The sequence below is a fragment of the Symphalangus syndactylus genome, chromosome 4 (genome assembly GCF_028878055.3).
Source record: "Symphalangus syndactylus isolate Jambi chromosome 4, NHGRI_mSymSyn1-v2.1_pri, whole genome shotgun sequence".
Lineage (NCBI taxonomy): Eukaryota > Metazoa > Chordata > Mammalia > Primates > Hylobatidae > Symphalangus > Symphalangus syndactylus.
The window spans coordinates 61625076-61643751 of NC_072426.2; the positions used below are offsets into that span (position 1 = coordinate 61625076).

The window sequence follows — 18676 nt, forward strand, 5'->3', positions numbered from 1 at the left end:
GAGCCACGTAGCTGGGTAGAGTTCATATCTCTTCTGCAGGGGCAACTGAAAATTTTCTCTGTGCCTGTACCACTGATGACCTCCTGCATGCCTATTCATCTCTAGATTTTCTCATGAGCCTCTAGTGGAGGGCAGTGAAAATGAGCTAGTAAATTAGGGCAAAATCCTCTTGTGTCTTGGACTGTCAGTTATTTCAAGCTGATACTTTAGTCCACAATTGGCTTTTAAGAATCTACTAAACTTTCAGCTGATTTCTTCTAACTGGCTTACATGGTGGTCATCTCTTTTTTCTATACTCTGCCAGTGGCAAAAGAGTTTGCATGTCCTCTCTCTCGTTGAAGGGGCTTGTAATTCTTTGGAATTTAATTTATTTGGTTGCCCCATAACCTTACCTCTTCCGTGGGCTCATGAAAAGTTTGTGGATTTTCTGTCTTTTTCCAATTGCTAGGGTGACAGCCATTTCTCTTATGATGTTTTACATCCTAAATGAAAGCAGAACTCTAGAAATTTAAACTTGAAATATAGAAAGAATACAATCAAGGAGACTGCATAAATTTTGTTAATGGCAAATCACTAAAGCAAGGATTCACTAGCTCCTCCTGTGAGTTTCCATATTTGTTTCTGGTCTTGGATTTTCATGTGAGGCCACTTCTTTTTTTTTCCCTAGGCTCAAAGCTGAGTACACTCCTGTCATTTTAATAATATTTTAGGCAAGTCCTATGACAATGATACCAACAAGTTTCTTCAACCCCGCCACCACCCCTACCATGTCTATACTTTGCTTGTCCATACTCCCTTCACCCTTTCCTCTGCTATTACCACTGGCATTTCTGCTTGTGGTTGTGTAAAAAGCATCTCCAGATTACAGCAAGTTCAGTGGCCCTGCTCCACAGCCTGGCCTCTGCTGAAGGGAGAAAAGGGGGAAACATGAACGGCCATCATGGGTTGTGATCAGGCACTACCAGAAGCCCGGCTTGTGTTTCAAAAACAGGCTCTTGGACATGTTCCCAGCAGATAACTCTTCACTGGCTTGGAGAACAGGAAGGACAATATCACAAACACCACTGTGTTTGAATTTCTAGAGGCTACCCAGGCCAAGAATACATCCTTGTGGTGCTTCACCACACACTCATTGCTGCAGCATTCACTGTCCCAGTCCTTACTCACAATGGGAGGATTCTCACAACCAGACATCACACATCGAGGCTGGGGTGAGAGTGCCACAGGAGACCCACTCACCAATTCAACATCCATCTCAGAAGGAGACTCAACCTCATGAACTACATCTGTGATCATCTCACAGATAGTCTCAGGAGAAGTTGCTTCCACTGTATGGGCCTCAGGGCTATTGTTCATAGGCCGCTCAGGACTACTTTCCACAGTTGGTAGGACTAAGGTAGTCTGCATTTTCAAAGTGAGTGGAGGCACACTCTTGATCTGTTGTAAATTGATTCGAACTTTCTGAGGTGGAGGCTGTTGCATGGCCTGGAGTGGAGGAGGCTGCTGCAGAATGGTAACTTGCTGCTGAGTCGGGGGCTGTGGCATCTGTTGTAGTGGAGGGGGCTGTAGTCAGGGTGGAGGCAGTTGCATAGAAGCAACAGCAGCAGCTGCTGCTGCTGCGTGCAGCACTGACTGAGTGACAATCTGGGCTTGTTGGCTGGGCTGGATAGTAGCTGTACTGGTTTGGCCTAGTTGGAGCCCCCAGGAGGTGACCACTGTGGCTGGGATAGCAGTAACCATCCCTCCTTGAGATATAGTAATGGAAGAGGGCAACGTTTGTTTGGTAATAATCAACTTGGTGATACTGGGCTGACCCCCAGCTCCTGAAGATGCCTGGTTTGCCACATAGGATGAAAGGGTGGAGTTAACAACAATGGATGGGGACAGGGCAGGGGCTTTGTTGAAGCTGGTGCTGGAGATGCTGGGTCAACAGTAGCCATAGGAGGTGGGAAGGAGTTTGTGATGGTGGTGCTGGATCCAATTCCGCTGTTTCCACAGTGGCCTGACTCTCCTGGTTGTCTTTGTAAGCAGCCAGTGCCTTCAGATACTCTTTCTTGGAAGCCTCAGTTTTCCTCTTATATATCTGTTTTTGCTCCTCTCCAAGACTATCCCACATGGAGGCCACAATTTTTGAAACCTCACCAAAAGTGGCATTAGGATTCTGTCCCTTGATGGCAGCCCGTGTATCACAAAATAATAAAGCATATGCTGAAACTGTTTCTGAGGTTCATTAGGATCTTTCTTTTTTCTCTTCTTTGGGACCTTCTGCTTTTTCCCTGCTTCCACCACCACTGTCTTCTGGCTGGAAATTTGCCTCCGGAAATCCTCAACACCTTCCTCGTGAAGTGAACTAGTGAGGGCATTGTTGAAAGACGATCTTCAGGTGACTGGACAGGTGGCAGGATGGTGCCACCCCCTAAGCTCAAACCCAGTTGGAAACTCAGTTCTGACTGATCAATGGTGGTCAACTGGTGATGCCCCATCAAGCCAGATGTCATGTCTATCATTAGTACTTCAATTGTAACAGGTGGGTTGGCACTATACTGAGTTCCTATAGAGTGGTTCCAGTCCATGATCAAGCCTCCACCGAGGAGCCCCCGCCTTGCTCCATCAAGCCATGGGTCATGCCCACAGAGCATGTCCAATGTCTGGACCCCATACTGGGCTGAAGAACTGCCGTCCTGTGAAGAGGAAGGGTCTGCCAGGTCATCAAAGTGGTCAGCCACATCTGAGACTGCCAATGAGGGATCAGAATCCAAGGAGATGGGTAGGATTTCAAATTCCTCATCACCCAACCTTGATATATGGAATGTCTTGGCCCCTGACAGGAAGGAGTGTGAAGGCCCTGTGATTGTCAGGTAATTGTCATTTCCTCTGGGAAACTCCATCTTCACACAACTGCTCCTACCATCTCAGACTGTCATCGCTCCCACTGCCCCCACTGGACTTGGAACTGTGAGACCACTTCTTGTATCATGTGTATCCTATTTAACTTTCCTTAAACAAGCCTGTGTTCCTTGCATCTAAAAACCTTAAAATGTGTGTGAATCCCAGCATCTCAGAACCAGGAGCACACTGAACTCACATTATGTGGTAGGCAACACTCTAAAGATGCCCTCCCTCAAGATTCTTACCTGTTGGTTGTTCAAACAGTAATACAGGCACTGTTGTAAAGTCCCAAGTCAGTTAACTTAATTAATTAATAAATTAGTAGGTATTAATTAATTAATTAAGACAGTCTGTCTTTGTTGCCCAGGCTGGAGTGCAGTAGTGCGATCCCAGCCCACTGCAACCTCTGCCTCCTGGGTTCAAGTGATTCTCATGCCTCAGCCTCTTGAGTAGCTGGGATTACAGGCGAGAGCCACCACTCCTGGGTAATTTTTGTATTTCTAGTAGAGACGAGGTTTCACCATGTTGCCAAGGCTGGGCTTGAACTCCTGACCTCAAGTGATCTGCCCGTCTCAGCCTCCCACAGTGCTAGGATTACATGTGTGAGCCACCATGCCTGGTCGAAAGTCAGTTAACTTTAAAATATGGGGATTATCCAGGTGGGCCTGACTCAATTAGTTGATCTCTTTTAAAGTAGAAAGTTTTCTATGACTGGAAGCAGGAGAAGTCAGAGAAATTTGAAGCATGAGAAGGATTTAGTGTGCTGTTGTTGGCCTTGATGCTGGAGGGGTTCCGTACAAGGACCACAGAGTGGCTACAAGTAGCTGAGCGCAAACCCAGCTAACAGCCAACAAGGAAACAGCCACCTCAGTTCTACAACCACAAGGAACTGAATTTTACCAACATCAGGAATGAGATTGGAAGATGATCCCAAGCTCCAGAAGAGAACACAGCCAGCTGACAGATTGCTTTTAGCCCTGTGATACCCTGAGCTGAGGTCCCAGTCATACCATCCAGGATTTCTGACCTACAACTGTGAGATAATGAACAGGTATTGTTTTAAGCTGCTAAATTTGTGATAATTTATTAGGCAGCAATAGATGACTAATGCATGTTGATTTCAAGTGAATGGGACTCTCTGGAGCTGTGTGAGGCTGCAACTCTTAATGTAAATAATTTTGTGACCATGCGTTATCAGAATCAAATACTTTTGGAAAACCACATTTTCATAATCAGGATGAAAGGTTAATGATGTTGAGTGGACTTATAGCAGAGACCGGTCACAGAAAGCACGGAGGCAACACTATGAAACAAAACTTGAATATTCAAGTGTGGAGGTTAATGATACAGAAAGCAGATTCTATCAGTAAGTGAGAATTAAAGCAACTGGCATTCATCTAGGAACTAACCTTAGCTCAAGCGGAAAACACAACTAATATTGCTAACTCTAACTCTGCTTTGGTTTAAAGGATGAAAATATGGTGAATAAATAATGATAAAAAACAATAGCAACAACAACCATTGATGAAACAGTTACTCTGTGCCAGGCACCATCCTAGCAACGTTACGTGTGCTCTAATTCTCACAAAACTTTTGAAGTTGATACTATTAATCGTCTTTTAACCTTTGGGTAGTAGTAATGAAGAATGATCCTGAGATTAATCAGGAAAGAAACGGGAAACAAAGGCAGCATTTTGGCACAGGAAGTTTAAATACCTGTTTTAGTTCCATGATGTGCCTTTAATCTTGGAGTCTCAATAATCCTTAGCTGCTCTGGATAAAGGAGGAACCACACTCTGTAATTCATGAAACTCAATGCACTTAAAACACCTGGTTTCTGAGCCAGAACCAGTAAATTAGGCTCTCTTCGTCACTTGTTTTAAAAGTAATTCATGCTTTATCTGAAGCATATCATGTAATAATACATATAATATAGGTTAAAAACATTTACTGATCTTAAAAAATTGGATTACCAGTACATTTGGGTCACATAGTAGTAGAGTACTCCCAGAGATAATGATGCCCTACTCCTAGAGTTTAAGAACAGATGGCAATCAATTTCTCCAGCATTATCTGGTTTACAGATATATAACAGTGATAAAAATCAACAATAATAAAATACTGGTAACCATTATTTTTCACCAATTTTATTCGTGTACCACAAAAATGGTTTAATTTTCTTAATTAAATAAGCACTAAAAATCATGGAAAAGAAGATGGGCTGAATCTCCCTAAGTGATGGAGCACTCAAGCATTTTTACTTTTTCACTGAGACAAAAACCAAAAGCAAATAACAAACAAACAACAACAAAAAAAACCCCTGTCCACCCAGGAGCTAATCCATTTTCCACACTCATTATCATTCAGATGAGTCTTTTGTAAGACAAAGATGTCAGCATAGCTTCTTTCAGTGTCTGAGAACGCCTTTCTTATTTGGATTGTACAAATAAAGAGGACCCTCTGGATCTAATTAAGAGATTTTTCACCTGCCGTCCTTCATTCATTCAGTTCACAAACATTTATGGAACACGTGCTATATTCAAGGCACAATGTTAAATACTGTATTACACTAAGAGTTATGCCACAATGGGTCAATCATAAAACCACACTCTTAATTAATCTTGCGATTTTTAATGATTTAATTCTTTCATTCAGCAAGGCCTTATTAACAACCAAGTGCCAGGCTAGGCACTGGGGCTGCCAAAATGAACTAACAATCTCTGCTTTCACGTGCTCATAATCTAATGGGGGGAGGCAGAGACATAAACAAGTGATTACTGTGCAATTGAGGTCCTACCGTAAAGGTCTGTGATGGTGTAATGGAGCCTGTATGTGTGTGTGTGTGTGTGTGTGAGTTAGTGTTACTAGAGGGGAGTAGTAGAAGAGTCAGAGAAGGTCTTCCTGGGGAGATGACACTTGAAGGACAAGTAATAGTTTCCTAGGGGAGGGATGATAGAATTTTCCGGGGAATGTAGGAGTGAATATACCAGGTACAGGGACAGGCTTTGGAAGACATCTGTGGGAAGTCACATCATATCTGGGGAATTGCAGTCACATATGGCTGGGAGGATATGGGACTACCTGGAGATGAGTTGTTTGGAGAGATACAGAATGAGAGAATTATGCTTGAGTACTATTTAGGTCAAGCCAGATGAATTTACCAATATTAGAGTATTTAGACTTATAAAAACAGCAATTTAAAGAATATTTCAGGGTGATATAATAATGATGTATAAGCACCAGTAAATAACCACGCAAACATAATCTATTATAATTGTTATTGTTGCTGTTATTATTTGCACTTCCCACTCCCAACCCTGATCAGAAATGGCTTCTCCCTAGGTCCAAGTTGCTCCTTCTGTCTGGGGGAGATTCTGGGTTCACATGCAGTTAACTAATCTTGGCCGCCACAGTTGGTGAGAGTGGGACTGAATAAATGAATTCATCAGGACTACACCGGAAAAACAGCTGGGGTAATAATGACAGTAAAACCCTATCTTTGTTTTGTTTTGTTTGAGATGGAGTCTCGTTCTGTTGTCCAGGCTGGAGTGCAGTGGTGTGTGATCTTGGCTCACTGCAACCTCTGTCTCCCGGGTTCAAGTGATTCTCCTGCCTCAGCCCCCGAAGTAGCTGGGGTTACAGGCATGTGCCACAACACCCGGCTGATTTTTGTATTTTTAGTAGAGGCAAAAACCCTATCTTTGAACACCAAAGAGTGCCAGCCACTATGCTTCATAGGCATTACCTCTAATCCTCACAGCAAAACCTAGGTAGGGATTTTTAGACTCGTTTTACATGTGGGCACTCCAAGGCTCTAAAGAGGCCAGGCAACTTGCTCAGTGCCACGCTGCTAGTGAGCAGCAGAGCTGGGACCATTCCTGTCTGATTTCACCAGACACTCCCCTTCAAGGAGGCTTAGTGAGAGTCACTGCGGTGGAACTAGAGAGGGCCTAATCACCAGCTGAGTTTAAAAACTATTGCCCTGAAAAGGAAAGACCTGAAAGTGAGTGAAGCCCCGTGAATTACTTCAGAGTGTCAGAATTCTTTGTTTCTAAATTTCAATTTTTTCTTCTTAGAAAGCGAGAAAGAGGAGAGTGTAGAAGATGGGGATGGGGCATAAAAGAGGCATTTGGGTAATATGGGGAGAAAAGTGAGCACCCACTCTTTCCTCCACATCCCTGCTGGCAGGGAATCAGCTGGGTCTAGAATTTAACTCTTTCTTTGCTGTGGCAAGAACAAAGCTCATTCTGCTTACCGAAGTCCTTCTCACCAACAGCTACATAACAGGGAGGAATATTGTGTGGCCATCATAGGACAAAAATATTTCACTTGATTTATTCCCCTAAAAGATTGCATGGGAAAGAAGTGTGATCAAGAAAATACAACGTTAAAACTGGAAACATGTTACTAAGGAAATATTCTTAAACTTTGAAGTTAGACAACATTTTCATCACTTTGGGATGGCGGTCTGGTTGAGACCCTGAAGTTCCCGTAGTTTTGTCATCACGAAGCCACCCAGCATACCATAATACACAGTGGGAACAAAGCCTCTGGAGGCCCATGTGATCCACGAGCACAGTGTCTCATCTATTATCCAAGTGGCCTGTTCTAGAAACCATCTTTTGGGTGTGTCTTTTCATTTGTTTCTTCTGTCTCCCATGCTGAGAGTGATGACAAGGGTCATTTCTCGTTAATGTTGTGGACACTGCACTCAGAGTGACCTTTCTCACTGAGAAGCAGCCTTTCACAGTCTGGATTTTTAAACAGTGTTCTAAAAAAAAAAGGGGAGTGTATTTCTTTAAAGATCACACTTTGAGTTTAGAGTTAGATGCCTGTAGCTCTCTCAGTCTTTTTGTAAGAAATATAATTTTGTTAGGGTCTGAAAGAGAAAGTAACTCTAGGATTATTTTGCAGGAGCAAAAGAGAAGTAATTTTCAGCAAAGTGGAATATATCATTAATCTTTCCAATGGAAAACATTATAGTAAATCAATAAATCACTTAGAAAGGTTTCTACTCCCTCCTGGCCATTCCATGGGTCAGTTGTGCCAACTTATAAAATGCTTCCTGAAAACAATATTTTCTTGATAACTGGAATGATTGTTACAATTTATAAAACGTTAACTTTCTTAAAGTATATTTTTTAGTCATCTTTTTAGCATTTGAGCTACACTGTGGTTGGTGGATGTTCTGAGCATGGCATTTTTAGCACAAGGAGGTAAAGCAGTTGACAAATGCCAAAGGACCAAAGCGCTTAATGCATCTGGAGCTGTATCTCAATCTAATTTTTAAGTTATTGATGACAAAGTCTGGCCTTCTTTTGGCATCTGGAACAATTTGGAGCTGTCTGTTTCCCAATCATCAACTACGTAGCCACTAACTAGCAACAAAAATTTGTTACTGGCCTAAATAGGATGCATCTTAAACAATAGTCTTATTTGGGATTCTTTGCATTTCCCCCCTCCCCTCTCATAACCAAGAGTTGAGTGTAATAAAAGTTGATACTTGGCAATGCAGAGTTTTACAGATGCCAAGTTTAATTCACTTTTATAGGTTGTCTAAAGATGCTTAGGGATAGTTTTTGTTGAGTGGGTGTTCCAGATCAGCTTAGTGCAGACTGTGCCACAGGGATGCAGGGAGGAAACAAGGCAGGAGGGGATGAAGTCAGGTTCATTCTGTGGCAGGTTATCAAGATCATGCTGAATAGTGGAGCTCTCTCTAATATCCAGCTCCATCTCAGATCATCTTCCTTAATACTTGCTCAACATCCTAGGACTTTGACATTTTCAGATGCCTTTGGCAGAACAATTTATAGTTTTGAGTCTTGGCACATGGCATATTTCAAAGACTTCCAGGGTTCATTGCTCTTAGTCTTTATCTATACCCATGGAAGGATCCTGCTAACTTGTCTATAGTGGGGCAAAGGGGCCAGCCACTCAGATGCTTGTGTGCTGGCCTGGCCTGGCCTGGCTCCTCTGCACGAGCATGCCCCAGAGGCTGGGGGATACGGCTAGCCAGAGGATCCTGTCCCTCATCTCCCATCCTCTGATGCAGGTGGCTCAGTGACTGCTGTCCTGCCCAAGGGAACACTGCCCATGATCCAGGTGCTCAGTCCAGAGAGAATGTTCCCTATTGAAATCATGTTGGGAACATAGCCCTTCAAAGCCAAGTCGCTGTGGGTCCTTCTGTTATTGGCAGAGACCATGTCAAATGTCTAACAAAAGTGTTCCAGCAGTCTCTCTCCTTTTTGTGATTTGTGTAGAAAAAGAAGGTTAAATCTGGTGTCTGTCCTTAGCAGAGAAAACAGATATTCCAGTGCTGTCTCTTATTTTTACAGCATACTTGGAGAACGTACAGCTGATTAAGATATGTAATGTTTGAAAATTTGGTTAAAAGTGAAGAAATAGGGCATTCTTTGATTTGCAATCCTTTTGGCTAGAAAAATGGTTTTTACTTTAAGAAAGAACTTGGTGTGGCAAAGTATGAGCAAAAAATAAATAGTGAAGAATTTTCTAACAGCAGTGTTGCCTGAAATGCGTGGGAACCTAAAAAACAAACAAACAAACAACAACAAAAAAACCAACTCAAAAACAATTCTTTCTTTTTAACCTGTGTCATTTCCAGTGTAAGGTCTGAATGGCAAAACTTTATGCATTTATTTAATCTAAAATTAAATACTATGATATTTATATTTATCTTTTTCTTTTTGAACATTACTTTTGAAAATGAGTATAACACAGTTACAGATTCAATTATATAAAAATATTTTCTGTAACATGATAAATATTTGCCTCAGCTTCATAAATTAACGTATCCTAGCCTTTCATTGTGAGCTCATTTCTATATGAGATTCATTTAAAATTTTATTACTATGTAGATCACACAACGGAATAACAGTGTTAATAACTTGATACTGTAGCTGCAGGCTTTGTAACCTACTCTTATGAAGCTAACAGCCCTAGGGCCAACGGCGGCTCATTTATTTCACCATATTTAAATCAATTGTAGGGGCAGTCAGACAATAAATTGTGTGTCCATCTCTAGTAATAAAATTGGTATCTCAAACAGCAGAGACTTGTACAAAGATTTCACAGCTCCCCTTTGGGGATAGATTCTTCTTTGTACTATCTCCTGCAGGGAATAAAAAATGTGCTTAGATGTAAAATAACATTTTTTTTTTCTGTTGTCTTGTTAAATTCTCTGTCTTACCACTGTATAGTTGAGACCAACGATTTTAGCTTCTGTAAAGCTCCCACTTACTGCTTGAGGGGAATTCTTTTGTCTGGGCAATGGAACAAGATAACCGACTTAATCCTCCTAGTAACACGTGAGTCGCCATGTATCATTTTAATCTGCAAAACACTAGGGCTGAGTAGTGTCACATGCTGATTTTACTTTTCTATGAGAAAGTGACTCCCTGGCTCAATGATGGATTGCTTGTTCTCTTTAAACAACAGTCAAGATGGTGAATGCCCTGGGGTGATAGACAGAGTGTGCAATGGGAATGGGGGCAAATCTGATGGCCCGGTTCAAGTTCACCTGACAAAGCTGGAGCAGTCTGCAAGCAGCATTCGAGAAAGGATTATTCACACTTGCATTATATTTTTGAATGCATTTTTCTCCTTGTGCAGCTGCAAAGCTCCCTCACACTGAAGGTTTATGCACCATAATAAAGAGATTTTTTTTTTTCCTCTTACCCTCTCTTGCTTGCTTCTTGTACTTTTCACCTAGTTTCTACTGAATTGTTCTGGCAGAGGATATCTGTATATTCAAACCACACAGAACAAATATTATCTTCAAAATAATAGCACTGCTAAAAGACAGTAACAAAAGCCTGATATTTCTGAAATCTGAAGAAACAAAGATCGCCTCCTTATATTGAACTCAACTCCTCAAACTTTGCTTTTTAAATATTGTTATTTCAAAACTCAACTCACTCCACAAGCAAAAGATTAAAAGTCAATTTCTTAGTTCAACTTAGAAAAATATTGAAGTTTTCCTAAGAATTACTTGAAAAATTTTCAATATCCAGTTTGCTATGAGATAAATATTAAAGAATGGAGGGAGAAAAATCAGAAAAGTTTAAACACAAGGAAGCAAAATAAGTTTCTTGATAAATTAGAGGAACGACTGAGAAAATGCTATTTTTTTTTCTTTCCAATTTTTAATTCTCCCATCCATCCACTTATCTGCCCACACCCTTCCTTGTTGCAGAATGGTTTTCTGAAGCCAGGAGGGCTCAGACATTCTTTTCTTATTGCCTCTCATCTTATGTAGCAAGAGTTAGTAAGCTAATCAGCCCTTATTGATCACCTAAGATGCAAATAATTCTTATTGGTATTTCATATTATTATGCAAAACTATAATAAGCCAGAGCTAGGGAGTACCAAGAGGCACAAGGCCCAGTTCAGTCAGGCTGGTGAGATAGACAGAGCCACCTCCAAGGTGCTCTCGGTGATCCCCACCTGCTGGTATTCATGCCCTTTTGGGCATGAATCTCCAAGGTGCCCTCCCACATTGTACAAGGGTTGGTCTGTGTGACCAGTGACCAAAAGAGTACAAATGTGATGATATGTTACTTCAGAGGCAAGATTAGGTTATAAAAGACATTGTGGCTTCCACCTCTCTCTCCTTTCGATTTTTCCCACTGCCATGTTGTTCTATGGACAGGCCCACATGGTAAGGAACAGAAGCCCCTGACCCACAGCCAACAAGGAAGAGGTCTCCTTGCCAACAGCTATATGAAAGAGCCTGGGAGCAGATTCCCCAGTCCTGGGAAAGCCTTCAGAGGACTGGAGCTGCAGCTGACATCCTGACTGTCAGCTTAAGAGAGACTCAGTCAGAACTATCTAGTTACGCCACCCCCCCCACCGTTTTCTGATCTATAGAAACTATAAGGATTAATACATTTTGTTTTAATCCTCTATGTTTTGGGGTTAATTTGTCATGCAGCAATAGATAAATAATACACAAGATAATTATAATTTAACTACAGTAGGTAATGTGATACAATTGTATATTAGCTTCTATAATAAATGTGAAATGACAGTTGCAGTTATTTTAAGACATCAAAGGAGGGGTAGCTTACCTGGGTTGTGGTGGTGAGGGAAAGGGAATAAAAGATGTCAGGGAAGATTTCTTGAAGGAGGTGTTGGATGAGGTGAGTCTTCAAGGATGAGAAGACATGGGATGTGATTGTTCTGGTAGGTATAAAAACAGCATGAAAACAGTTACTAAGTGACAAAGCATCGTATTGTGGTGTGGGAGGTGGCAGGATGAACTATAAACTGAAACCATAAGTAGTTTAGTGTTTCTAGAGCGTAAATTGCAAGACTAGGAGTATTGATGGGCTAAGGAAGAAAGCTGTACATGCCGATCTAATAATGTGGACTTTTATTGGAAAAGAGAATCGTTTGCATTTCTTATTAAATATTATTTTTTGAGATAAGAAATGCAAGCTTATTGCAGAAAATTTGGGAAACAAACGATAAAGGAGAAAATGAAATCCACTGTAATAAATTTACTAGGGAAAAACACTATCAGTATTTCAATATAATATATATATATTTCTATTTAGATGAACTCTCCAACAAACTGGTGAACTTGAAAGTTTAGTCTTCTCTTGTCAAGCCTCCAGATGAGAACACAGTTTAACCAACACCTTAATTGCAGGCTGTGAGCCTCTGAGCTGAGGACCAGCTAAGCTGTGCCCAGACTCATGATACAAAGAAGCAGTGAGATAATAAAACGTATGTAGGTTGAAGCTGCTAAGTTTGAGATATGCAGCAATAGAAAACGAATAATCCTTTCTGTTCAGGCTTTCAGCTGCAGCACTCAACTATATCTGCAAATATTAAGGTCACCAGTGAACTCCACATTGCTAAATTCAACAATTTAGTTCACAGTTTTCATCTGACTTATCTGTCAGCAGCATCTGACATAGTTGATCATTCCCTCCTTGATTCGTATTCTTTGCTTGACTCAGAGAATTCCCTCTTCTTTATACTCTTTTTCTCCCTCTGAAACCCCCACTAGACGATGTTGGACCTTCTTTTCTCCTAATCTCTTAATCACTCATTTGTATTTTCTGTCCTTTTATCTTTCTGCTGCATTTTAGCTAATTCCTTCATCTGTCCTTCCATTTTAATAATTCTTTCTTGAACTATGTCTAATCTGCTGTTTAACCTTTCTAGTAAGTTATATAGTCAATTACTGTATTTTTCATTTTCTAGAAAATTAATTTGGCTTTTTAAAAACTAATCTGGCCTTTAAAAATGTTTATACAAAGCTTTGAGCATTTTAAAAGAATACTGGATATTTATTGTTACTTTTATGCAATATATAAATGTATAACAACATTAAATAAAAGTTAATGTGCAACAATAGTAAGAATGATAATCAGCAATTTCTGGACAGTGATTTTCTCTTGGATAGAGGAGGAAGTAGAGATCAGGGATGGAGTCTTCAAAAACAGTATTACAGTTAATTTCTTCAACCAGGTGTTGGGTATTATGGGTGATGACATAAATAAAAATTTAAAGATATTTTAAAAATGCAATTTCCTGCAAATTCCTCTCAATAGTACTATTTCTGCTTTTTATAACTCAGAGATATGCATTGTTAGAACATCTTTATTTCTCTAAAATTCCTAGTTGTGCCAATGTCATCTCACTTAGCAGATATCCTAGCTTTTTGACTTAACAAAGAAAAGTGGGCTCTGATGTGCTTTCCATCAATTTACTTCTTTATCACCTCCAATTTCCAGTTTCTTCACCCATTGTTGCTCCTCTTTTTCTTCTGTGTTGGTAGAGATAACCATATTTCTTTCTAAATGTAAATATCCTGAACTTTATTCCCGATTCATCTTCTACAAACAGGGATTGGCAAACTTTTTTCTGTAAAGGTCCATATAGTAAATATTTTTAACTTTGCAAAATCCAGTCTATGTCACAATGTTACTCAGTTCTGCTATTGTAACACAAAAGCAGCTGTAGAGAGTACATAATTGAATAAGTGACTATGTTCCAATAAAATTTTATTTACAAAAACAGATGACAGCAGCTTTGACCTCATGGATCATAGTTTGTTGACCCCCTTCTACAACATCTCAAAGGTCACTCTCAATTAACAGCCTCTTTTTGCTGTCAGCAATCTTTATTCATTGTTCTCAGTCTTTCACCTCCAAAATTGTTTTTTTTCTGATTTTTTTCTGCTGCATTTCACACTGCTGAATGCTCCTCCTTATATTCTTTCCTGATTAGTTTGTTTGATACCAACCTTGGTTTTCATCTTCTTTATCTATTGATTCTTTAAACTTTTCTTGTTATTTCTTCCTTTCTATGACCTTACATTTAAGAATTTTTTTGAGATTTAAAAATATATAGAAAAGTAGGAAGACTGGTACAATCAATTGCTATGTAATCATCTCCCTTCAACATTAAGCCCAAAGAGTCAAGCTGCTTTCACATCTTTTTCCAAATTTTTCTTTTGGTTGAGCATTTTTAAGATATCACTTCATCATTTTATCTAACACTCAGTCCATATTCAAAATCCCCAATTGTCTCAAAAATGTCATTTTATCACTGATTTGTTATCCCACTTTTAGTGATCAGATTGACTGAAGTGTGAGTAGCATCAGCCTGATTCTTCTATTATAAAGTTTCCCATCTAATTTTCCCCTAATAGTTTTAGCAGCCATCAATGCTTTCTGCCCAGATCCATTATTTTATTAATGGATGCAAAATCATGATTTTCTAGTTTTATTCTTTCTATGTTTATTAGTTGGACTTCTTCTATGATGTTGAATAGAATTGGGATAGTAGGCAAATTTGTCCTGTTCCTTTTCTCAACTTGCTTCACTATTAATTATGGTATTGCTTCACTATTAATTATGGTATTGCTGTTTTAAGTTTAAAAGAAAAAACCTTTGCCAGATTTAGAAACCTTTTCTTTATTTTAGTTTTCGGAGAGCTTGTTTTTTTCTTTTACTATGAGTTGATTTTGAATTTTATGAAATAATTTTCTGCATCTTGTGAAATTGCATGATTTTCTCCCTTTATTTTGTTAAAAGGATAGATTACATTTTTTTTTCATTTCCTTAATAAGCGTGTGTTAGCTTTGGTTTTCCAAGAAGCAGATACCAGGAAAGGATTAGACATGAAAGACCTCTATTGGGAGAAATGATTGTAAAGGATCAGTTGGAGGGAACAAGAGTAGGCAGGGGACCATGCTGCGGGCCTGATGCCTATAAAAGGAGAGAGCAAAGAAAAGACATTTTTGTTTGTTTTTGTTTTTTGAGATGGAGTCTTGCTCTGTCACCCAGGCTGGAGTGTAGTGGTGCCATCTCAGCTCACTGCAACCTCTGCCTCCTGGAAAATTAGCCATGACCAGCTTTTTTTTTTTTCTTTTGTATTTTTAGTAGAGATGGGGTTTCTCCAAGCTGGTCTTGAACTCTTGGCCTCAGGTGATCTATCTGCCTCGGCCTCCCAAAGTGCTGGGATTACAGGCCTGAGCCACCACGCCCGGCCTTAAGAAAGTTTTGGTTAGGCCAGTGGCAAGACTTTGTTCCACAGTCACAGTCAGCGGTTAGAAATATTCTGAGACTAGTGTCCTTGTCATGCTTAGTCACTGGCTGACAGCACATTGAGGGCAACATGGCTTCAGCAGAAACACAGTGATGGATTCAGGGGAGTGGAAGCTGGGAGGGTCAATCAACTGTGATCCCCACAGCAGGAGATTGGAATGGGTCTTCTTTGCCTCAATTGCAACTGTGAAGAGACATGGGCAGCAACCTCAAATTGAGAAGAGTATAAACTATCGAGTGTTCAGACTTGATACATGAAGATCATGTATGTAAGTTTGAGTATCACCAACCAGGTAAGCCACCCAGACTTTTTGAGCTAATAGTTAAGGCTGAGGGAAACTTAGAATGAACAGTGGAGGATGGGGAGAGTGAGCACCAGTTGCAGCCCCCAAGAGTAACTGCAGAAAATAATTGGTTTATCTCACTAGTCGCCCTTTTGTTTCTTTCAGTAAGATCATGGACTCCGTCTTAAAAAAAAAAAAAAAAAAAAAAAGATCATGGAGGAGCTGTTTCCTAAACCTGTGTGAAGAAGTGGATCTGTGTAGGGTAAGGGATGGACTGTAGTAGCCAGGAAAATGTATCGTTCTTTTTTTTTTTTCAAGACTATTCTTTTTTTTTAAAAAAAGCTTTATTGAGATATAACTTACCTACCATAAAATTCACTCTTTGAGTGTCTAGTCCAATGGTTTTGGTATATTTATAAAGTTCATAATATTCAATGATTTTTTTTTCACTTTTAAGTTCAGGGGTACATGTGCAGGTTTGTGTCATGGGGGTTTGTTGTGTGAATTACTTCATCACCCAGGTATTCAGCCTAGTACCCATTAGTTATTTTTCCTGATCCTCTCCCTCCTCCCACCCTCCACCCTCTGATAAGCCCTGGTGTGTGTTGTTCCCTCTATGTGTCCACCTGCTCTCATCACTTAGCTCCCACCTGTAAGTGAGAACAAGTTTTTTAGTTTTCTGTTCTTGCATTAGTTTGCTAAAAATAATGGCTCCAGCTCTATCCATGTCCCTGCAAAGGACATGATCTCATTCTTTTTTATGGTTACATGGTGATATGGTTTGGCTTTGTGTCCCCACCCAAATCTCATCTTGAATTGTAATCCCATAATTCCCATGTGTCATGGGAGGGACCTGGTGGGAGGTAATTGAGGCAGTTTTTCCCATGCTGTTCTCGTGATAGTGAGTGAATTCTCACAAGATCTGATGGTTTTATAAGCATCTGGCATTTCCCCTGCTGGCACTCATTCTCTCTCCTGTTACCCTATGAAGAGGTGTCTTCTGCCATGATTGTAAGTTTCCTGAGGTCTCCCCAGACATACGGAACTGTGAGTTAATTAAACCTCTTTTCTTTCTAAATTACCCAGTCTCAGGTATTTCTTCATAGCAGTGTGAGAGTGGACTAATACACAGTGTTCCATGGTGTATATGTACCACATTTTCTTTGTCTAGTCTACTTAAATGCCCATCAAGGACAGACTGGACAAAGAAAATTGTACCACTCTTCCATCTTACTTTTTACAGATTTCATTATACTAGAAGGAAATACGGGAGAATTAAAAAGAAAAGAACTCAGAGTATAAGGAAGATCTAAGTATTATACATAACAAAAAAGCCATATAAAATAAAAGATTGATGAATTCAACTACATATAAAATTATGCACAGATAAACTTTTATGCAAAGTCAAATGTCAAAAGACAGAAAAACAAATTGAATTCGTATCACAAAGGCTCACATTTTTTTAATATGTAAAGAACTCCCAAATCAACAGGAAAAGCTCCAATAGTATCAGTCTTGACAGTGACAAAGAGCTCTAAAATCTCAATGGCTTAAACAACACACGCATTTCTCAGCAGTGCTTTGCATCCCTCATGGGTGAGTTGGGGCTGTTTTCCATGTTGCTTTCCTTGCACGACTTATGCCCAGAAGCAGTGGTCTCCTGACACATTCTTGGTAACTGTGGCAGAGGGAAAGAGGCTCTGCAGGATCTGGTGCTGCCAATTAAATGCAGGACTTAAAGTGATGCTGATCAATTCCTCTCACAAACCATTGGCCAGAACCTGTGCCACGGCCCTGCCCAAGCCCCAAAGGACCAGACTGTGCCATATTCTATGTGCTTGGAAGGAGAGAACCAGATGTTTGAGAGCATCACTAAGGTCTGTCACATTACCAATCCATACAGCCTATGACTTATATGGTTTCTCCATTGAAGGTCTAGTCAAAGAAAGACGATGGCAGATTTCATTACATTCCACATGCTGGTTATTAAAGAAGTAAAAAATTCCTCTCTTTCCAAAATTGGTAGTGACATCTTTCTGATCAACAGAGTGAATCTGGGGATCTGTGAGGTAGATGAGTCCTTTTCCATTACCGGTTACCCAACCTAAAAGAGAAATGAACACACCTGAGTATTAAATCCCCTGTAAATGTCCATCAAGTGTTTACAAAAATACACACACACACACACACACTTAAAGAGATACTTCAAAAACTTGGCCATCCTGTGGTTTATAGTTAGTAAATTCCTGGTAAGGAATTTGGATTGCATATTCCAGTTATTAGCTTAAGAATAATTAAATATCGGGCAATTATATTTGTCAAATATGACATCCCCAGATCATCAATTTTCAAGATATTAGAAAGCAATAAAATACACTTAGAATAATTATCAATATCATAATATGGAATATTTCTTTCATGATTCAGAGATTTCTTTAGTGACTTATTCATTAATTCATATACTCATCTGTTCATTCAACAAATACTTATTGAGTGCAGACACTCTACAAAACACTATTTTAGGCACTGGTGGTACCGACTGAACAAGCTAGTCAAAAATCTTTGTACTCATTGAGCTAACATTCTTGTGAAGGGGAACAGATCAAAAGTAAAATATATAACAGAGTGATAAATGCTCTGAGAGTGGAATAGGGAAGGTCTTGGGATGGCCATGGAACCATTACTATAAATAATTATAATAAATCTTACTTACAATTTACATGAAGTATAGGGTATTTTCTAACAAAAATTCTGATGAATAAAATACCAGACAAACTAAAACAAAATTAAAATATTAAGGTAGAATTGAAAAGTAGTCGTATTTAAGTACATAGCTTAAGGATACAGATTTCTGTTCTATAATGACCCCCATTATGAAACCTAACATCACACTTTTAATAAGGATAAGGGGCTGGAGAAAAG

The 18676-nt window shown here is 39.7% G+C and overlaps 1 protein-coding gene and 1 pseudogene across 18 annotated transcripts in view; both read right to left on the minus strand.

Moving 5' to 3' along the window:
- Window positions 1–924: 924 nt before the first annotated feature.
- On the minus strand, window positions 925–2942 carry LOC129480239 (TOX high mobility group box family member 4-like; annotated as a pseudogene).
- A 14183-nt stretch (window positions 2943–17125) lies between these two features.
- ALPK1 (alpha kinase 1) overlaps window positions 17126–18676 on the minus strand; it is a 158556-nt gene continuing 157005 nt past the window's right edge. For all 18 annotated transcript variants that reach the window (XM_063637990.1, XM_055274850.2, XM_055274853.2 and 15 more), the window contains one exon: window positions 17126–17858. In XM_063637990.1, the coding sequence (XP_063494060.1) occupies window positions 17659–17858 (200 nt within the window). In that variant the 3' untranslated portion in view covers window positions 17126–17658. The remainder of the gene's footprint in view (window positions 17859–18676) is intronic.